This window comes from Protopterus annectens, chromosome 3.part0, assembly GCF_019279795.1.
Source record: "Protopterus annectens isolate FY-2018-M chromosome 3.part0, PAN1.0, whole genome shotgun sequence".
In the NCBI taxonomy this organism is placed as follows: Eukaryota; Metazoa; Chordata; order Ceratodontiformes; family Protopteridae; genus Protopterus; species Protopterus annectens.
In genome coordinates, this window is record NC_056731.1 from 170286302 (window position 1) to 170309957 (window position 23656).

The following is a 23656-nucleotide window of genomic DNA, read 5'->3' on the forward strand; positions in this document are numbered from 1 at the left end:
GTACTCTTTCGTCTTAAACTATTTTTTTCATTTTGGTTAGTTTTACCATTAAACATGAGTTGTAAATTCTTCTTCCTAAGGAATAGTTTGAGGTCCACTAATAAATTTAAAATGTTAGTTTTCTGTACCGGTATGAAACCAAACCCTTTAGAAAATAGGTCAAAAGTAGTGTTAGTAATAGGATAACTAGAATAGTTGTAAATGCTAAAATCCTTGTATGTCCATTTGTGTCCCTTATTGACTATATTATCCCACTTTACTGGATTCCTCATCTGAGGTCTCCACTGGTTGTCCTTGTAGTTTTTTGAATAATATTCAATACTGTTTTTAGATCTAAGCCTTTCGGACCTTCTTGGAGGCGGGAATTCTGTGTCAAAGTTTTCATCTGCAAAAAACACCTCCTCATTAACCTTGGGTTCAAAATTGTGACCATTATAAACCCCTGTGTTTTTTCTACCTCTGTATTTAGGACTTGGGTAGTGGGTTTTAGTTTTGTATTCATTAAGATCCCTTTCTATCTTGTTGAATTTTCTGTTCTGCACCTCCGTGCATTTAATCTCTATATTCTTTAATAGTTTAAAGTATTTAGCTTTTTCATCTTCTATTGTAAAAAACAAATCACCTGTAATACCATTATTTAAATGTTCTATTTTAACATGCAGCCTGTCCATTTCCATCTCATTGTTTTTTATAATTGCTCTCATAACCTCCATTCCACATTTGTCAAAAGCAGTTAATAAATCACAGTGAAAATCACTTCCTTCCATAACATTGTTAGGATATTTACATATTCTCAATCAAATTTAGCATGAAAAATGTCAGAAAACAATTTCCTAGTACCTGTAGTATTAATGTTAGTGTTAAATGTCCTCTGGTTGTTGCCAACGTTCATGGTACTCCTTGCTTCTTTAGGAGAATCCCCCTCGTTGTCACTGGTAGTAAATATCCTAGGCAAACCTTCAAAACTGGCGTTGGTTAGCCCATTATTTGTTTCACTCGCTTATCATTTTCTGAGACGGGTATCCTTCTATCTTTGCAAAGCGTTCGCTTCCCTGCTTCCTGGTTCCCTGGAGGTGGTAGCGACGATAGCAGCGTTGCCATTGATTGATTAACTAAATCCAATCTCATTGGATGACGTTTAGGGGTTTGATGGGAAACTACCTGTTATCTGAAGAAGTTGGTGGCGAAAACGAGATTTTAAGAAAACGTTAATTGTATTGGTGTGCTTTGGTGTGCTTTATTGTGCTGTACGTTGGTACATGTTCGTGCAGGTTCCTGTCATTAAAAACGCTTTGTGCCTGTGGATCCCTGGTGTCTGTTTTGCTTGGATTACCAGTTTGCTTTGGGCACCTACCATTTTTCACTTGTTTCTCAGTACTTTCAGATGGATCCAGCAGGTACTTTCAACACAGACAATACACAGCGTAGCTCCGAACTCTGAGAGCTACGCAAGCTTATTGGTCAGCTGACACAGTTGGTGGGACTTCGGACGCCCATGAGCCAATCAATGACAACGCTGCTATCGTCGCTACCACCTCTAGGGAACCAGGAAGCAGGGAAGTGAACGCTTCGCAAAGATAGAAGGATACCTGTCTCAGAAACTGATAAACGAGCGAGTGAAACGAATAATGGGCTAACCAACGCCAGTTTTGAAGGTTTGCCTAGGATATTTACTACCAGTGACGAGGGGGTTTCTCCTAAAGAAGCAAGGAGTACCATGAACGTTGGCAACAACCAGAGGACATTTAACACTAACATTAATACTGCAGGTACTAGGAAATTGTTTTCTGACATTTTTCATGCTAAATTTGACTTTCAAAACAAAGTGCCTGTGTCTGTTAATAATGGGACTTATAGTACTATGTTGGATGACTTGGATTTTTTTCTATATAAATTCAAAATGTTAGAAATGGACAATGCATATTTGAAACATTGCCTGTCTTTAAACATAGTTCCTAAAGGATTGAGAATATGTAAATATCCTAACAATGTTATGGAAGGTAGTGATTTTCACTGTGATTTATTAACTGCTTTTGACAAATGTGGAATGGAGATTATGAGAGCAATTATAAAAAACAATGAGATGGAAATGGACAGGTTGCATGTTGAAATAGAATATTTAAATAATGGTATTACAGGTGATTTGTTTTTTTTACAATAGAAGATGAAAAAGCTAAATACTTTAAACTATTAAAGAATATAGAGATTAAATGCACGGAGGTGCAGAACAGAAAATTCAACAAGATAGAAAGGGATCTTAATGAATACAAAACTAAAACCCACTACCCAATACCTAAATACAGAGGTAGAAAAAACACAGGGGTTTATAATGGTCACAATTTTGAACCTAACGTTAATGAGGAGGTGTTTTTTTTGCAGATGAAAACTTTGACACAGAATTCCCACCTCTAAGAAGGTCCGAAAGGCTTAGATCTAAAAACACTATTGAATATTATTCAAAAAACTACAAGGGCAACCAGTGGAGACCTTAGATGAGGAATCCAGTAAAGTGGACTTAACTGATAATATAGTCAATATGGGACACAAATGGACATACAAGGATTTTAGCATTTACAACTATTCTAGTTATCCTATTACTAACACTACTTTTGACCTTTTTTCTAAAGGGTTTGGTTTCATACCGGTACAGAAAACTAACATTTGTAATTTATTAGTGGACCTCAAACTATTCCTTAGGAAGAAAAATTTACAACTCATGTTTAATGGTAAAACTAACCAAAATGAAAAAAATAGTTTAAGACGAAAGAGTACCTGTAACCCCCCCCCCCACTACATCCCCAACTAAAAAATTTTGAAAGAACATTGGAGAATACACTAAGAACATCATTAAAACAAAACTATGTGAACTATAATTTGACATTATCAGAAAAAACTATGTTGGGAGAAATAGTTAATGATAAAAGCCTTAGAGTCATGAAACCTGACAAAGGAGGGGGGGTGGTATTCATGGAACATATCATATATGAAGGCAAAATGATGGAGATTCTAAATAATTCAGAGAAATATGGTAGAACATCCATAAACGAGATCAATATAGCCTATAAGAAGATCCATTTGCTTCTTAATGACTTGTTCATAGAAGGTTCGATTGACTTCGATACCTTTAGATACTTGAAAGTAGAAAAACCCAGAGTACCATCTATTTTCGGAATCCCGAAAATACATAAGGATATGAATGATCCACCTTTGAGAGCAATAGTATCAGCCGAGGGTTCTGTAACTGCACCTCTTGCCAAATATGTGGATCTAAAAGTTAAGGAGTTGGTTACCAACAACTGGAACATTTTAAAGGACTCTTGGGATTTATTAGGGAAGTTGGATCATTCACTATGCTCTAATGAATTATCCTTTGGTACTATGGATGTTATAGATCTTTTTACAAGTATACCCCACAACATTGGGATGGAGTGGTTCGAGGAAATGTTGGTAGAACACAAAGTTTTAACACACAATGAATTTAGAACTGTACTGTTACTTATGGAAATAGTGTTGAAGTGCAACTTTATATTTTTTGAACGGGAGTACTTTAAACAAGTGAAAGGTGTGGCAATGGGTACACCTTGTGCTCCCACCTATGCCAACATCATCATGGCCTATTGGGAAAATCACTTTTTGTTAAATTCCATATATAAAGACCAATGGTTGCTTTACGGTAGATTTCTGGATGACCTGTGTTTTTTGTGGAAGGGTGACCAAACGTCTTTTGTAGATTTGGTCAAATACCTCAATAACACTACAAGCTTTTTAAGGTTTACATATAAATTTGAAAATCATATATTAAACTACCTTGATATGACCATCACTAAAAACGAAAACTAATTTGTTTCAAAAGTATTTAGAAAAGACACATTTTCTAACTCCTACTTCACACTACACCAGTTCCCACCGCCACTTCCAAAAAAGGGGGGTGATTAAGGGACAGTTGGTTCGTATAAGTAGGATGACCTCTGACAATGAGTGGTTTAATAAAGAATGTGAATGGTTAAAATAACAATTTTTGAATAGGGGCTACCCTGGCAGTTTCTTTGATGAAATTCATAAAAAAGTAATACATGGTAGGAACACCAGGTTTGCCCCAGTTATAGGTACTATGTCAAAACAAACTGCAATACCTTGTAAAGGGAGAGCTACAGACATGTATAGTGGAGGTATTATAACTACATTTGATGGTCAATCGGGCCTAATAAAGAAAATAATAGACAAAGAGTGGGGGAATTTTGCCAAAATATCTGACCTGAACCACATTTTCGATGATAATTTAAAATATGTTTACCGTAAAGGTAAAACCCTAAAAAATTTATTAGAGAAGGGTTCAAAGAAACTAGATATCAACAGGGTTTCAAATAAAAGAGGGCTGTTCAAATGTGGAACATGCAATTTTTGCACCCATTTAAAAGCTGGTGAGAGTTACTACCTAGAGGCAAGGAAAAAGAAACTTTACTTAAATACATTTGTAAATTGTAATACCAAAGGAATTATATATTTATCGATATGTAAAGAATGTGGGTCTTTTTATATTGGAAAAAGTGAAAGAAAGTTGAAACAAAGGATCTATGAACACCTTTACGACCTTAGGACCAAGAAAGATAGTAACGCATTGTACAAACACTCTTGTATTTGTACAAAAGCTAAATACCAGTTTTTTTGTTTTAGAAGTGGTGGAAATTGACCCTACGGGAGGAATGTGGGAGACACGGGTAGAATACAGGGAATTGTTTTGGCAAATTGTACTAGAATCTACGAGGTTCCCAGGTTTGAATGACATGATTTCCCTGGGTCCAGTACTTAAATTAAGATCTGCTAAGTTATAAAGAACAATTACACCTGTTTTTTGGTTGTATGTAATACCATTAGATTGTTTCTCATTTATATATACATATATACATTTTTTAAAATTCAATTGAGATGTTTTTCCATCATAATATTGATTTGTAAATACTAACAGGCGCATTCTAATATTAACCTGTAGAGGGTGTATGCGCATCACAATTTTTAATTATGTGTTTTATTTCTAATTTTCATATAAAATGCATAATGTTAAGTTGTCTATCTCGCCTTCATTCTTGCTGGATGGGTTCGGAGCCGACCTCGGCTCCGACTCGGCCACTCTAAAAGCTCGAGAGTTGGTTCCACCGGCTCGAGGCTCCCCTTATATCCCACAATGCTAGGCGAGAGTTACCTCAGATCTCGTTTGCCGCTACAGCTTCGAGGTTGGTTGCTTCTACCGGTTCCTGGTGAGTTTTAGCTTTTTATACAAAAAGTTACTCTTTTTTTTTTTTCCCCTTTTAACTTTAATTCTCCCTAAATTAGTGTAGGATATAGATCTTTATCCCCGACCCTATTTTTTCCCCGTTTTCTTATTAAAAGAACCGTTGGTTCTTCCCTTGGGCCTTTGGCCTTCCCTTCCCTAGGGTGTGTTTGTGTAGTTACTTTAACTTTTTTGTGCTTAATTACTAGTATTTTTACTAAAATTGTTAATTATTTTTAGTATTAATAATTTTTTCTGACAGGGTATAACTGTGTGTTTGGGTGTGTGTTAGTGTACACCTGTCAGTTAGGATAATGTCAAAGGAAGCAAAGGTCTCTGGATTCAAGAAGTGTGATGCGTGCTGTCAGAAAATGTCTCTGACAGACGCTCACACTTCTTGTGTCTATTGTCTGGGGCCTTTGCACCTGCAGGACTCCTGTGCTGTGTGCCATGGCTTCAGCCCCAGGGTCCTGCAGGAGAGAAAACACAAGTTGATTCTGAGAGGCTTGTTAAAACCAGAGGATTCCCTGTCAGTTTCAACAGGGAAGCCCTCTAAGGCATCGAGGTCTTCGGCTCCGCTTCTGAGCCGAGACCTCAGGTTGTTCAACCTTTGCCTTTATCGGCTCCGGCTGGAGCCGATAAGACTCAGTCCACAGTTTCTGTGACTTCGGCTCGCCGGAGCCGAGGTTATCGAGTACCGTGTCGGCTCCGACAAGATCTTCGGAGCCGACAACCAGAAAGAGGTCTAGGTCACCTTCTCTTGGCTCCGTTCATTCGGCTCCAGGATCTCCCCTGCTGTCTGAACGGGGCCAAAGGTCTCATTCCTCTAGGTCATCGAGGCTTTCCGATCATGACCTTCAGAGGGTGGTGAGTCGACTACTTAAGTCCGAGGCACTAGCCCAGATGCTTCAGAGCCTGACTCATCAGTCGGTGCCTGCCCCGTCCATCAACTCTTTCCTCCTTCGACTCTTTTGAGTTCGGAGCCGGGTCGTCGGAACCGAGACTGTGGTCACCGGAGCCGAGACAATTGTCTTCGGCCCGTCCGGCCCGCTTTCTTCCGTGGAGGAATCTCGGCGCCGACCTCCTCGTCGGCTCCGAGGGGTGAGTGGCATCGGACCCTTGTCCGACCCCTCTCCCTCTCGGTGCTTCGGCGCTGGTGAGTTCGGCTCCGACATCGGCCTCGGAGCCATCACTGTCGGTGCCTAGGGGAGTCCTTAGCTCCTCGGAGCGGGGACCTCTGGCTCTGCCTGACAGGGGTGCATTCGAGGTCATGCGGAGTGTGTTAGAGCCTGGCTCTACTCCACAGTCGGCTCCGTCAGCCCCTCCCTCTATGCTGCCTCAGGGTAAGTCGACTCACTCCCTCATCCCGGACCGCAGAGAGCCAGCTCCTCAGGAGCCCCCTTTGGGGATTTCATCCTCTTCCGAGGCCTCTCCTGATTTGGCAGAAGAGCCCCCTCGGAAGAGGAAGTGCAAGAGGAAGCACATTGGCTCACCTGAGTCTATCACGTCGGACACAGATCTGGATGATTCTGAGGGTTCCCGCCGTTCCCCTTCTGAAGATGTCTCATTTGCAGACATTCTGGAGATCCTTAAACAGAGGGGAAATTGGCCAGCCCTCAACCCTTCGGAGGACGAATCTGTGTATCTTGAGGCGTTTGGCTCTCGTCCTTCCACCTCCTGGGTGTCCACCCCCTTCGACCCCCTCATGCAGGTGGTTGCTAAGAAGGCATGGACGGCTCCTGATTCAGTGGACCCCACTCCCAGGAGACCCTCCAAATTCATCACAGCTCCATCAGACAAGCAATTTTTATCAAAAGGAGTTTCTGTGGATGCTATGGTGGTAGCTGCCACAAAGAAGGAACTGGCTGATCCTTCAGTGCCTGTCCATCCACCTAACAAGGAATCTAGGTCCATGGATAGGTACGGAAGCGGATGTTCTCCTCAGCGACATTTACCATGCGTCGCTGAATTACCTGTGCCATTTCACTCGTCTTCAAAGGGACTTGATCAAGGAAGCGAGTGAAATGTTGAAGGACCCTACAGCTGCGGGTTTCCAAGAGAAAATGAACACGCAGCTGGCTATCCTTAATTCCATTTCCAACTCCTCCATGCCTCCTCTCTTATGCGGCCGATGGAGCGAGCAGAGCAGGAACAGGGGTAGCCTTACGTAGGCACGCCTGGATGCGGCTATGCAACTTTGCGGAACCTTTCAAGACGTCTTTCACGAACTCCCCTTTGATGGATCATCTCTTTTGGTCCTCAAGTGAAAGAAACCCTGACTAGGTGCGAGACTGATGGCAAGACCCTTTCTGCCGTCGGAGTCCGTTTTCGACTCCTTCTAGGCCTTACCCCAAAGGCCAGAAGGGTGGAAAGATGTGGTTCCGTAAACAATCTCAAGGGACTTCGCCTGACGACAGAGTCGTTTTCCTACCAGAGGCAGAGGTGGGAATAACAATGGTAGACGCCGCCCTAGGGGCAGGGGGTCCGCAGAACCAGGGCAATCGGAAGCCTTTCCTGACAAGCCCTTTCAGCATCCCTGAGGTGTTGCCCGACTGCCCATCTTCGGAGGCAGTCGGGGAAGATTGTCACTGTACCCAGAAGCCTGGCTATCCCTGACTCAAGACAAATGGGTACAGTCCATCATTTCCGAAGGCTATTCTATCCCTTTTCTTCGCATTCCAAATCAGTCAAAAATCCCTTCCAGATGTTCCACCGCTCAAAGGGATATAGCAGCTTTGGAAATTTCAAAACTGCTTGCAAAAGAGCAATTCAGCCAGTGTCAGCAGACCAACAAGGATCCGGAATCTACTCAAGGTTCTTTTTAGTTCCAAAGAAAACAGGGGACTGGAGACCAATTTTGGATCTCAGTATCTTGAACAGATCAGTCAAGAAAACAAGATTTCGGATGGTCACGCTGCAATCCATTCTTCCCCTATTGGGAAAAGGAAACTGGATGTGCTCTATAGACCTTCAGGATGCGTACTATCACATAAAAATGAACAGACGCTCCAGAAGATTTCTCCGCTTCAGGCTGGGAACCAGTCATTTTCAATTCAGGGCCCTGCCCTTTGGTCTCACCACTGCCCCCCGGGTGTTTACCAAATGCATGGCAGTGGTAGCTTCTCACCTGAGACGACAAGGATTCCAGGTGTTTCCATATTTGGACGACTGGCTTCTCACAGCTCCCACCAAGCATCTCCTTCTGATGGCCAGAGATTATACTTTTCGCGTTTGTCAAAAACTGGGTATTTCAATAAATTGCGAAAAGTCTGTTTTGTCGCCTTGTCGTACTATTACCTACATAGGGGGAAATTTAGATACTATAAACATGTCTGCAACGCTAACGAACCAAAGGATATCAGACATTCACAAATTGGTGTCACTTCTTCTCAACAACAACAGAGCCAAAGCCAGGTTAGTTCTAAAGGTGTTGGGAATCATGGCAGCGGCCATACCTCTCCTCCCATTGGCCAGATACCACATGCGGATCCTTCAGTGGATGCGCTTTTCTCAATGGTCATACGAGGAACTTCCAATGTCTCACACCATTATGATCACGCAAGCGTGCAAAAGCATCTCATGTGGTGGATGTCTTCCCCAGCTCCTGTCGGAAGACCATTTGTTCCACCTCCTCCGGTTGCTACTCTGACAACGGATGCCTCCCTGATCGCGCGCTGGGGGCATTATCAGGGCAGGACAGTCCAGGGCACATGGCAACCAAACGAATGCCACTTGCACATAAATGTTCTGGAGATGAGAGCAGTGCTTTTAGCGTTGCAAGCCCTTCAAGACTCTCTTCCCTTGGGAACGATTGCAATCCAGACAGACAATATGTCTGTAGTGTGGTACATCAACAAACAAGGCGGAACCAGATCATACCCCTGTGTCGAGAAGCACTCAGACTGTGGCAATGGGCGATTTCTTCTCAGCGTTTTCTGATAGCAACGCACATCCCGGAAGTCCAATCACATTGCATACAACTTGAGCAGAACTATATTCATGCCTCACGAGTGGTCTCTGAAAGACTCTGTAGTGAGAGATATTTCTCAAGTGGGGTCAGCCTTGCTGCGATCTTTTTGCTACTCCCCAAAACAGCAAGTGCAGAGAATACTTCACTCTATTCCCTTTACCAGGCCAACCCAGCAGAGACGCTCTAGTCCAAGTTTGGCCCCGGGGACTTCTGTATGCATTTCCTCCTTTCCCACTGATCTCTCAAGTAATACAGAAAGCTATCGTTCAGAAGGCCTCATTGATCCTCATTGCTCCTTACTGGCCTCGACAAGTGTGGTTCCCCTTTCTACATCGATTTCTTTTGAGCGACCGTGGAATCTGGACCTAGTTCCAGATCTTTTGATCCATCAGTCGGGTCAGTTTCATCGCTCCCTCCCTCTCTGAACCTCACTGCTTGGTTCCTCCAGTTCCAACCGTAGCCAGGCTTCCTCAATTATCTCACTCTGTTAGAGATATATTGATAGCTTCCCATAAATCTTCCACTCGAAAGATTTATTTGAGTAAGTGGAAACGCTTCTCATATTGGGCACAAGGAAAGGACATAGATCCTTTCACCGCTTCCATCCAACTAGTCCTTGATTTTCTAGCTGAACTCTTCCATGCAGGTTCATCTCCATCTACTCTTAAGGTTCAATTGGCAGCTATTTCTAATTTCCATGTGGGTATTTCTGAATCTGCCCTAATGTCCCACAAACTTTGCAAAGCCTTTTTGAAAGGAGTTTTTCTTCTCAGACCTCCTATAAGAAATCCTCCTTCTCCTTGGGACCTAAATTTAGTTCTTGCTTCTTTGATTCTTTCCCCTTTCGAACCTGCAGCTTCATGTTCCTTGAAATTATTATCATGGAAAACTCTCTTTCTGGTGGCTATCACATCAGCTAGAAGAATTTCAGAACTTCAAGCACTCAGTTGTCGTTCTCCTTATCTTTTGTTCCATAAGGGCAGAGTTTCCTTACGAACTAACCCGTCCTTTTTGCCTAAGGTGGTTTCAACATCAAATCTAAACCAAAGCATTGGCCTCCCTGTCCTTTTCCCAGAGTATTCAAATAGGTCTGAACAAAAATTACACTGCCTGGATGTTCATCGTCAATTAAGGTACTACTTGGACAGGACGAAACAATTCAGAAAATCTGATCAGCTGTTTGTCTCCTATGCGGAAAGCAGAAAAGGACTTCCAGTTTCAAAGGTATCATTATCTAGATGGCTAACGTCTCTGATTACCCTTGTTTATGAGATTAGACACCAAAAACTGCCTAATAAACCTAAAGCCCATTCCACCAGAGCTTTGGCTACTTCTTTAGCCTTCCAAGACAGACTGCCTATTGACACCATTTGTGCAGCGGCTACTTGGGCTACTCCTCACACTTTTATTTCCCATTATAAGTTGGATTTAGCTTCTAGGCATAGAGCTAATTTTGGTTCCACTGTTCTCAGGAGTCTGTTCCGTTAGGCCACCCAGGACAAGGTGCTAGGGACGGTCCCATCCAGCAAGAATGAAGGCGAGATAGACAACTTAACATATAGAAGTTATGTTCTTACCATAACGTTCCATGTTAGTTGTCTTCTTCTCGCCTTCTTCTTCGTCCCACCCTCCTTCCCCTGGCCTGGACAGACCTAGAGGAGTTGTGATCGTGACCTCTCTTTCTACCACCTCTTTCTTAGTCATATGCTATTGTGCATATTTCTTATTTCAGGATGTAGGTCTCCCTTTTCTTCCTGCTGTTAGAGGTGGATTCTATTTACAGTTATACTGTTATTGATATAAGCTGGGTTAGCTTACAAACGAGATCTGAGGTAACTCTCGCCTAGCATTGTGGGATATAAGGGGAGCCTCGAGCCGGTGGAACCAACTCTCGAGCTTTTAGAGTGGCGAGTCGGGCGAGGTCGGCTCCGAACCCATCCAGCAAGAAGAAGGCGAGAAGAAGACAACTAACATGGAACGTTATGGTAAGAACATAACTTCTATTTTTATTATATTTATACCAATTTTATATATTTAATGCTCTAAGATTTAATTCTAGCCAATTTTCAAATAAGCACTAACACTTTTTCATCTTATTTATTTTTTATATTGATTCTGCTTACATTTGTAATGTATAAATTTTAAACATTCATTTAACTAAATCCAATCTCATTGGATGACAATTAATTGGTAGCCCTATAAGTTTAGGGGTTTGATGGGAAACTAACTGTTATCTGAAGAAGTTGGTGATGAAAACGAGATTTTAAGGAAACGTTAATTGTATTGGTGTGCTTTGGTGTGCTGTACGTTGGTACATGTTCGTGCTGGTTCCTGTCATTAAAAACGCTTTGTGCCTGTGGATCCCTGGTGTCTGTTTTGCTTGGATTACCAACATGGACAAAAGACAGAGTTGTATTTGTGTTTGTTCTGGAGTGACCCAAGTGCTTGTGTTATGTGGAAGATCCTGGCACCCAACATGCAGCTAACAGTAACTTTCTCCTTATTCAGCCTAGTGAGTGGGACGTCAGTGTGCCTGACTCTATAGAGTCACCTATTACTAGTATGTTGGGTATGTTATTTTGCCTTAAGAGCTGTTGATTGCGTGGGACACTGGTTTTGTGAAGTATGTATTTCATGGTTTCTGTTAGAGGGTGGAGGTTGCTTGGATGGCTGCTTTGGCGGTCTCTGTTGATTTTGCAGATTTTTATTTAGAGCCTCCGAGTATGTTTTCGTGTATTTTGCCAGTGCTGGTTTAATGGGTCTACGTCAGACTGATGGTGTGATGCAAGTATTTCCCTTCTCCACTTGACTGTCTGGTCCTGTCTTGGGTTGAGAGAGCTTAGCCTCCAGTTTGGCTGTATAATTGCATCTCCTGCATGTATTAGTGTTTGGTGGTAGGAGGAGAGGGTTGTCTGTGTACATGAGGCAGTTGTACCATTGCCTCAAAATGCCCAGTTTCACCAGTTGGACTGGAGAGTACACCTGAAACTGCCCTTTGGACATGCCTGGATAGATACAATGAACTGTTGTACTGAAATACTGGTAAGGTCGAATAGAGAGGCCTTGTCCTTGTGTACAGTATAGGGGGGTCTAGTGCTAGGGTTTATAAGTGCTTGCTATGCATTTTGAGCAAGTCCGGGTTGAGAAATGAATGGCTTTAGTGCTTAAGTTGAAGGTTTGTCTAGTTCCAAGGGAAAAATTGAAGAGGAGACTTTGTGGAGCCTGGAATACTTATATCCTAGCTAACTGGCGCTTCCCAGCATGCAAAACCAGGCAAATGCATTTTTTGTAGCAGGGAAATGAAAGAGAAATTAGGCCAAAATGGCCAATAAATTACTAATTTCTGGGCTGAAACCACTCCTCCAGGGACAGATGGGCTGCTCAAAGCTCTCGTCTCACAGGTGAACAGAGAAACATCCTTCTATCCAAGTAAGGTTTTGGCAAACACGGAGATTTGTAACACATCCCTTAATTCAGCACTAACCTGAAAATTGGACTATATTAGCTTAGAAAGGCAGGAAACAAGTATATATATATTTTTCAGAAAATAAAGCAAATACAATCAAAAAAACACTTTAAATGCACAGAAAATGATACTTATTGTTATACATGTCAGATCAGAGCTGTAGTCAATGCCCCTAGTAATTTAAGTAGGAAGAAACACAAATACAGTAAAAGCAGATGAATAAAGTGCAATTTGTGTGTGTGTGTGTGTGTGTGTGTGTGTGTGTGTGTGTGTGTGTGTGTGTGTATATATATATATATATATATATATATATATATATATATATATATATATATATATATATATATATATATATATATATATAAAAGCAATAGAAAATGAACAAACTGATTGTTAACCAGAAAAAAGCTCAAAACTGAGCTGTGTTCCAGCAGTCTTCAAGTCAGACAAGTTCTAACTGCACACTCCTGTCACTAGGGTGCAGGGAAACCTTCTCCAAAAAAGATGGCCTGGATCAGTGCTCAAGTTATACAAACAAAGCTAGATTCAGCAGGCCTGAATGTAGTCTATGCTACAGCAACAAGGCGCACCAATTTCAGAAAGAAACAGTTCCAATAAGCAGGCACAATAAGTCTGTGACCAGAAATTCCAAGCTCAGAAGGGCAGAGTCAAGCCTGTCCCTCCCACAATAGTACAAGACCACAAACCTTCTTAATGTAGAATAACTGGCCTGAAGCCCAAGTGCTTAAACCAGAACTAATACACTTTTGTAATAGCAGACATTGAGCCTTCATTCAGCAATTCCCAGCTTAGAAGGATGTAAGCTACATGTCCTGCCACAACAGTGCGGACCACAGACCTTCTTAATGTAAAACAATCGGTATGAAGCCCAAGTGTATAAACCAAAGGACTTAGAATAACAGTTACAATTCAATCAGGCTTCTACCAAGCAGTAATAAATGCAGCAGAATAAATAAAATGGAGTACTTTTAAGAAGAGGTAAAAGCAAAATAAAGGCGGAGGAAACACAAATACAGTAAAAGCAGATGAATAAAGTGCAATTTTTTTTTTTGTTAGTAAAGTGCAAGGAGAGAGGAAGGAAGAACCTAAGTGGGTTGGCCTTCTCAAATCTTCTCTCTCTATTACGTAGAGTGAACACTAGATTCAGAATATGATCTCACTGTACTTGGCTAAATGAGCAAATGAGATGGACCCAGGAGGATTGTTCAAATACAGACTTACAGGAGGGGCGGGCAATTCCAGAGCCACCCTCAATAACACCGAGACAAGAACAGGGAGGGTGGGTGAGGAACTAACTGCAGAGACACACAGCACACTATTCAGTGAAACAATTAGGTAACAGGAAAAAATGAAATACAGTACTTTTAAAACTGCAAGTTTGTTCTTAACAGAAGACTAAAATACAGTACTGCAAGTTTGCACTTAACTTCAGCTTGTAATGCAAGTGATTGTAGCCAACCAAGTCTTTCAGAAGTTGAGCATAAAATTAATTCTTATCTTTGTGGATAGCACTTAAAGTACAGAGGAACTTTTTTTTCTTATTTTCGGGCCGATCCCGTTTGTGCACTGCTGCCCTATGCTTAAATGGCCGAAATCGGCCAAAAAAGTTATTTTTTTATAATTTTGCAACTATTTCTCATGCTAATAGCCATATATTTGGCCATTGGCATGCCTACTACATTGAATACAAGCTTTCTTTGGAGTTGTCATGCCTCCGTTTTGTAATTCACCTAATCTGCATTGTTTTCACCAGCAAACAGGGTAATTAGCATATAGCAGTGGTGTCCATGCAAGAATAGTGTAGGATCGCTCGTGTACATCCCTGGAGCTCATTCCTGGATCACTCATCAGCCATATTGCGTGCAGCAGCTCTTGCACCATTCCTGCACTCCGTGCAGAGCTTGCTGAATCCGGGGGAATATGTGCAAATAGAGCCAGATTTTCTTGACTACCGTACTAATTATGACCTTGAATTTCTGGGTCTCTTATTTTCTTTGCCAATGGTTCTTAATATAGTGCAAATAACAAAGGGGAAAGAGGACACCCCTGCCTGGTTCCTCTACTCAGACCGAAATTATCAGAGAGAAACCCACTCACTTTAATTTTCGCTTCCAGTCCCTAATATATCCTCTAATCAACCTTGTAATTTTATTAAGGACTGCAAATGCTTCCATTGCCCTGCTCATAAACCTCTGGCTTTCTTGGATCGATTCTTTCCTTGCATCATGACCCAACAACAATAGTGCTATTTTCTTACATTCAGCTTGCCTCTATCATCGGTGTTCTGTTAATGTTAAATGTTTGCCTTCTCTCTGCAAAACCACATTGATCCATGTCACTCAATTTTGGTGTCACCTTTGTCATTCGTTTAGAATTATAGACATAAACACTTTAATAATCATGGTTTAGGATTGAAATGGGCCTGTATGAAGCTGGATCTGACGCCTTCATCCTCTTTAGATATTATAGACACCATCGCTAGGAAGTTAGCACTTCTCCTCCTCTTAAAATACTGTTAAACAAAAGCTTCCAGATCTTTCAGTTTTTTCCCTCCTAGCTTCCAAACTTCCATTTTAATCTGGTCTCCTATCCTAACTATATTAGTAATTGAGCCTCATCTCCCTCTAACCCTGGAATATTTAATTCTTCCATAAACATTTCCAATTGTACCTTTTCTCGATCTCCATATATCTCTGCTTTATACAGAATTTCGTAAATCAGATCCCATTACTAAGCCCTGCGATTTAATATGCATCTTGTCCTAATTCTTTTCCCCATAGCTATCCTCCATAGTAAATATTCATAGTAACTTTAAATATTGTCTTAACCCACAAGTATAATTTTCAATGCTACCTTTCAACATTCTTAAAAACTCTCTATTAGCATACAGGCAAACATGTCCAGGCTGTTGTACTATGGCAGCATAGTATTAACCATAATCTTATTCCCCAGACCCTGGCTTAAGTATACCCCATCCTTACCAGACCCTCTCCAGCAATGTACCTGGTTTCACTCTCTGTTATTTTTGATCTCTCTCTCCCCTCGCTCGTATTCAAATTCTTATTGGAAACACAAAAACTTAATATAGTATCTCAGGATCCTCTGTGGTTTTCATCTTTTTAGTGAAGCACTGCTAAAATGTAGCATTTAATATACTACATCAACTATAACATGCACACACACAAAAGTTCAAAATGTTGACCTCCATCTGCCAGTCCATAATGGTACTTTGTTTCCATCCATGGTTAGCTCGCCCATAAGAATTACTGACGGGCAAGGCAGACATCATAGACGTTCTTTTATTACTTCAGTCTGGTCTCAGTGTAGTCTTAATATTAGCATATGAAGCAGCCATAGCACAATTGGCATAAGCAATTAATATTTAGCTTTCTTACCCTTTGAGCATAAATGATCTTGCAGTTGTGAGAGAGGTCCCATACACTGCTACTTTTTCCCAGAGCAATAGAGACATTTTTAAACAAAATGTGAATCTAGAGAAAAAAATATATTCGGTATTACGATTTGTCCAGTTCCAAAAAGGCAAACCATTTCCTGTAGTTGCAAACATATAAAAAGCATAATCTACAATCCAAATTAAGTAGTTGTACTGTTATTGCCTTACACTCAAAATGACTTGCTCCAGTGACCTGTAATGTGCACCAGTGTCAGTTCTGTGAACTTGTATCTGTGTATGATAGTTCATTTCATTTTTGAGTATTTTGTGTACACTGTACTTTATTTAGAGTTTGTCTAAATTTTATTTGCTTTTAAGTTCCAAGAAACTGTAAAAGTACAATACAAGTATTATGCAGTTAAAACACTCATAATCTACTCCAAAGATTATTAATTTCTTATAATGTATATCTGTCATACTGCACATTGATAAATAGATAAAAAATAATCCTGTGGTTATATGCTCTACACCTCAGTAGGTGTTATTTTCTTGACCTTCATAAATTGTGACCCCTCATCAGTTGTTAGTTTTCATCCACCTTGTTTTTGGCTCTCACCTGCTTCCTTGTTTATTTGATGTTATCGAGCACCTGAGTTGATCATGGCTTTATTCCTTTATGCAACTGGTGCTGGTCTTGTTAGAGTTTATATTGACTCTTTTTAAGTACTAAACATTACAATTAATAATTTATTATGATGGCCAGGTCCTCCCCCGCATAACTATATGCTGTGTGTGTGTTTAGAATATATATATATATATATATATATATATATATATATATATATATATATACACATATACACACACTATACAATCTTGAAATACAGAAATATCGAATTTCAGTGTCTCGAGACTGTATAGCCGAAAATCCACATAACCGAAAACTCACAACTGTGAAAATCAAAATCGCGACCATACACATACACTCGCCACCACATAAACACACACACCTGCCTAACTACACTACAAGAAACAAAACAACACACACAAAACACAGCATAACATACAAACACACCTACCCTACCTATAAGCAGGGGGGCAAGCCCCCCTGCACCCACCATGTGGGGGGCTGCCCCCCTTCCCTCTACTTATATATACTAACTCCGAGGTCACACTAAATACACAAACACATAAAACCCACCACTACACACACTGAAATCCCTACCCAATACCCTTACAAAAACACCACTTACCTGAATCTCCAGCTAAATCCACACGTCACGAACGCGACACCACAACAGCAGATTCGACATTTCCGCATTCTGTATAGTGCAGTTTTGCATAACTGCACTTTCGACTATACAGTCTCGAGAGACTGAAATTTAATATTTCAGTATTTCGAGATTGTATAGTGAATACATATATATATATATATATATATATATATATATATATATATATATATATATATATATAAATGTGTGTATGTGTTTTTACTCCTATACTTTTTATAAGGGGAGAAAGAGCCACAATAAAAAAAAAAAAAAAGATTCTGCCACTTTATTGAAAAAAAAATCCATCTACCGTTTTAGTAGTCTAAGGCAGTGCTATTCCAATGAGCAACCTGTAGGTTTTAAGATGGAAATATGGCAACTAGCCTAGTAGTAATATTTTGTCTATGCAAAAAAAGGTCTTGATTTGGAAATACATTTATAGCCATTACACTTCCCTTTATACCTGTGAAAAATATGGTTAACCTGTTTTACATCATTTTGGATGTGTTGTGCAAGCTGGTTACATTACTCGTAAACTGAAGCTGTTTGCATCCAGATTTATTACCATCATTACTTTTTTCTCATCATAAGTCTTTTCTCAGTTGAAGATAAATTGCTATTTGCATTCATATGCACATGTTCACTCAACCTTTTGACCTTTGTACTCCAGCTGTTTCATACTTTATCTCCCTTTTCTTTTCTGATTATTATTCTTCACATAGTAATCATTAATGCCTTATTTCAGATAGTCCCATTTCAGGTAAGTACAGATATTTAATTTGTCTAGTTGATTGCATTTGTTTAACCAGTCCAGTTATGCTCATGTGGAAGTGTTCAACCTCTGTAACCATCCTGCAACTGTTGTAGAAAAATGCTTTTTCCATTTTGATTAAGTTGATATTGCAGTTAGTCCTCCATTTCCAGTAAACTTAAGACCGCCTTCCTGTTTAGAAAAGCTAATATGGTCCTTATATAGGTAATTCTGTTAACTTGGACTTTGCTTGATCCTTACAAGTAAACATTAGTATTTCATCTGCCAAAAACACCTGCAGTACAGTATGAAAAGTAGACCATGTGTTTTTCACATTTTATGTTCCTTAATAGTCTCAGCAAACTGCAGTTGTTGCTGCTGTAACTTCTGAATTATCATGATCCTCAGAACGAGGTTATCTAGTTAAAATTGCTTTCTTTGTTGCTGTGTGTGCCACAACACGTGTTGTTTTCCTGATATAATGTGGTCTACAGTTAAACTTTCTCATAATTGAATTCAGACGGGAGTCAGTGGCAACCAGACCACTTTTTCAACACTCAAAGAATTCTTGAAATCAGATAATTGTGCCGTCTTAGTTTTAACATAATCCAATAACTCTATCCCTCCTTTCAACACAACAACCACACTTGAACTTCGTATTTGTTATCCTGCATTGAAACCAACTGCTGCTTTAGGTATTCCTGTGTCCAGCAGACCCGACCAACTTTTCATAAATCTCAGAGTTTTTTTAGCTGTCATCATGGTGGCATGTTCATGCAAAAACTGTCCTTGACTTCAGTCTTTTCAAAATTATGTAAATGTTTAGCTAATCTGTTTATGGTTGCACATCCTGTTTTTTGCCACCCACTATGCTAATTAATTTAGATCTCAATCTAATCAACATTTATGGTATCATCACAGCTATTTGAACCAGCATCTTTATTCAACATTGCTAACCATGTCTTCCCCCAAACCTTTTCTGCATTTTCTACCATCTTTCAATAGATTGTGTGTGCGCACGCATATTGTACTTTTATAAAACTCTCTTGAATGGCGGTTTAAATTTTTTGGAATGGAGAATTCAGTTATAATATATGGAGTTATCTGAAGAGAAAATTGTTAACATGGAGGGGACAGAGGTGACCACCAGGTTTCCCTCAACATGAATATATTTCAAACTTCCCTTCTTTCATGGGGCTGTAACTACTGCATATGAATGGTGATGCCACTCCCTAGTTTGTCAATGATTAAAACAAAAGTTTCCCTGATTATGGCAAATTATTCCATTATTGCAGTTTTTTTTAAACTAAATACACATGTTCAGCAATTTTTAGAGGGAAAATCAAACCAGTTGCTCCCATGTGTTAGAGTAAAGTTCATGGACAGCTGGGGGGGGGGGGGGGCAGAATTACCTTACCAAGGAGGTTCACCTTCGAGTTAAATTACAAAGTAGGGTATTTTATCTCCATTAACCTCCAAACTGGCAATACACCATTCTAACTGGTCACACAGTAGGCTGCTGTAAAAAGGATGTGTGGTTCTAATCATATGTAGTCTTCACAGGTATAATGTTCATACGTTTAGTTGTGTATGTGGCAACACATTCTCTCATACTGGCAAATGAAATGGTTCATTTTATGCTTGCAATTGTTTATCTTTCTCCTTTGCTGTACATGTAAAGATAATCCCCAGTAATCCTTTGTGCTAGACCCTTCCAATTTATCATTTTCTCTGTTTTTCACTGGTAGTTTGACCTTGTTCTCTAGTTTGGCTTTTCCAGGAGTACATAGACAATCCTACCATTTAATAATGGCCTGGCCGAGATTTCAGTATTATCCTGAACTCTTCAGTTCCTATGTGCAATACAGGTTAAATGCCAGTGGAAGCAACCTTATTGAATGAGGCGGAAAGTACACTATAAGCTACCCGTGCATCAATGTTTAGCATCATACGTCTCAACCTCTTAGTGCAAGAAATTTGGATAAAGCCTGACAAAATGGGGGGAGACAAAGGCCCAAAAATAAGGACATATTTCAGATATTGCTCTTATAAACTCAAAGTTGCTAGAGTAACAGGTTTGTGTTAACATACATTTTCTTAAGGAGTTGAAGTCTGAAACTCAAATGTGTATCATTATTTAGTGACTTCACTCTCCAGATCATCCCAGTGATTGCTAGAAAACCACACATTTTAAGAGGAACAGATCAAAAATATGAACCAAACATTTGGACATTCTGTGAAGGTCTGAACAGTTGAGAGGTATGTTTAGCAGTAATCAGGGGATTTCTGAGCTGAGTGAACTTCTAGGTCCAGAACAACCACAGCTACACTCCTACACACAGACCAAAAAGATTGTTTAGCAAACAGCTTTTATTCCACAGGTTGTGCTTTCGTCTGGAACCAGACTTCATCAGAATTTGCAGTTCTTACACATTATAACATTTAAATACCCTAAATGAATAAATCCACTTCTGTGTAAAACTAACATACCACATCAGTATACCATTTACGTAATGTAAACTACAAACATTTTATACTAATTAAAAACATTTCATAAACTCGTTAGTTAACCTGCTGAGTTATCAGAGCCTGGGGCTACATCCTCTTAATTTGTCGCCAGTCTGCAACCCTTTAGTTAACCCACAAGAAAAAATTGTTTCCCCCCTTTGGTGTTGCTGTGTTGAAGCATCCAGTGTGGCTGTTAGTGGACTCTGCATTTAATATATTAAGATTCTATACTTTTGTGACAACGCAACTGTCATTAGGAGGAAAAGCCTCCTGACAATTGGGTTAAATTATAAAGCCCCCTCTGAATTGGTCATTGATCAGCATGGTTGACCCAGGTGAAGAAACATAAGTAACTATAGCTGTATAAAAGTGCTGTCCTGAAAGAGCAGTTGCATGTTTTAAAGCATCCCTGCTTCATATTGACTTTCAAAAGTAATTGACAGCTACCAATGGAATTTGAATGAGTAATTACTTTAACATTTTTAATGTGTATTTTTGGCTATTTTATCATAACCTGAAAGAAGTTTAACTTTGATTTTATTCTTTTAAGTGCTGATGGTGACTCAATAAAGGTGTTTGTTAGAGTGCGTCCCCCTTCAGATGGTACCACGCTTCTTGAAGATGGAAAAACAGGCTTGTGCTTGTCTGTGCTGTCATCTAACACGCTACGAATCCATTCCAAGCCTGAACCAAAGCTTTTCACTTTTGACTGTGTTGCAGATGTGGACACTAACCAAGTAGGTTTTTAACTGTATATAAGCACTGGAGCCTTGTGTTCTGATTACCTGAGTCACTTTTGTCTGAGTCACTTTTGTCTGTCCCGAGTGTGATGCGGTTTACCTTTGTAATTTAATCTACTTTTCACTGAAATAAAGTATAATGTACAAAGTTGTGAAAATGGTAAAGGTTTTGTGGGACTCTACTTTTATGTAAAATGGATGGAGTTTCTGGGTTGTTGGAGTAAGATTTTTGCTTAATGTCTTGAGCCTGAGCATAACTGAAGACATGGGCACACACACATTAATAAAAAAGAAAAACAATATTAACAGTTTTCCAACTGTCTTTTAGTCCGACATTACATTAATCTCTCAATCCCTTCCTCTCCTAAATCTTACTTTTCCTGTTCAACATTTATATTGCATGCATAATTTCCTCACAAGTTCCATTTATTTCTATGTAACTTTCTCCTTCCCTTAGCTAAAGACATCTCTTCCAGCTATTCTGTCTCTGTTTTACAGTATTTACTACTCCAAATGCTGTTGGGTTAGATTTTCATTTCCGTTTTCTTATGAGTGTTTTTTTTTTGCAGCCAACAGAATTAAACTTAAGAGCTTAATATGTCTAGGCAATTCAGATCCTGTGTCCCAGCTCAAATGAATCATTTCCTTGGTTAAAGGTATTTGTTTCTCCATTATTTCTGACAGAGGTCTTTTCATGGATTTTTTTTTTTAATTATTGCACTCCCCAAAAATATGATGTCCTCTATTAGTGTGGCAGTATTCTTTACTCTTCAGATATCTTGCCGATAATAGCGTCATACATCAGGCATATTTCCTACGTACAAGACAAAAGGTACATAAGGTGCCTGTAACTTCACACATATCTTCAGAACAGCTGTGCCTCCAGTCTGAGCACTATGTTCTTTTAAGTTCCTGAGGCATAACAGTTTTTATATAAAAGCCCTTCGTCTGATCCAGCTGTTATTTCTGTAGCCACTGATAAAACCATGCAAGGTGCTGGAGGCTTCTTAGCTTTTGGAAAAAACACCAACCGCAGTAGTTGGTCTTTTTACTAGCACCAGAAATCTGGTACCTCTGCCTTTCGCCTTCAAGGATACATTACATAAAATTCATCACTTTTTATACTTCAGAGGACCAATATAAGGATTTTTATCTGTCTGAAGCTAAAGACAAGACTACTAGCAAGGGGTTATAATAAGAAGTTAGATAGTGCTATAAGACAGGTTGTCACAGGTGAAGTTGCTAAAACAAAAATGAAAAGGTTCAGTAGTAGTAACTTGAAACCTGCTTATTTAGGAAAAGTTTTATATTTTGTTTCAAAATTTTCCCCTTTTTCTGAAATTGAGGAAATTAGTTCAAGAATTTTGCCATTTCGTTTGTCTTGAAGTTGTTGGTGATTTGTTTCCTGGGATGTTTAGGTATTCAAACTTAAAGGAATTGTTGAATAAACCTCTATATAATATTAAGAAGGGGGTGACAGGATCGTATGCTTGTGGTAAGTGTAAGTTTTGTAAAAAAAAAATTAAAAACATTTCAGGTAGTTTTATTAATGGATGTAAATTTGTTAGTAAAAATAGGTTCTCTTGCAATTCGTGTGTAGTAGTATAATATAGTAAGTTGTGGTTGTGAGGTTACAAAATGGTATATAGATCAAACCAAGAGAGCAGTTAAAGTCAGAATATTGGAACATCTAGGTGATATTCGCAACAGGAATTCTACAAGTTCAGTGGGTGAGCACTTTTGTAGGACAAATGGGGAGATGATAGCACAGTTTTCTTTAGTATTCTTGCCAGTCCCTTTTGTTTGAGAGGTGGTGAGTTGAAACAAACATTATAAATGTACTTGAAAGGTGCTTTTTGAATTTTGGTACTTTAACCCCTAGTTGGCTTAATTTGGAAGTGAAGCTGGTCTCATTTTAAGACACTTGTTATCAACAGTTTTAATGTTTTGTGCCTTTGAAATTTTGAACATTTTGTAAATTTTACCAATTTTATAATAGTATTATGAGGTGAAATTATTTCTAATATAAAAATATATTTAAGCAAGTGCAGTTTTGTTTAATATGGTAACACTAAGTTTTGTAGTAATAGTTTTGTAGTAATGCACTTTAAATGTTTATAGGTTAATTAATTAGTAAATTAGTAAGGGTTCACCTGGTATAAAAAGTGGATGAATTTTATGTAATGTATCTTTGAAGGCAAAAGGCTGAGGTACCAGATTTTTGGTTCTAGTAAAACGATACTTCTACAATATACTGCTGTTG

The 23656-nt window shown here is 39.5% G+C and overlaps 1 protein-coding gene across 1 annotated transcript in view; it reads left to right on the top strand.

Moving 5' to 3' along the window:
- Positions 1 to 23656, top strand: part of KIF15 (kinesin family member 15) — a 2415358-nt gene that overhangs the window by 101878 nt on the left and 2289824 nt on the right. The window contains exon 3 of the mRNA XM_044065522.1: positions 21204 to 21390. Within this exon, the coding sequence (XP_043921457.1) occupies positions 21204 to 21390 (187 nt within the window). The remainder of the gene's footprint in view (positions 1 to 21203; positions 21391 to 23656) is intronic.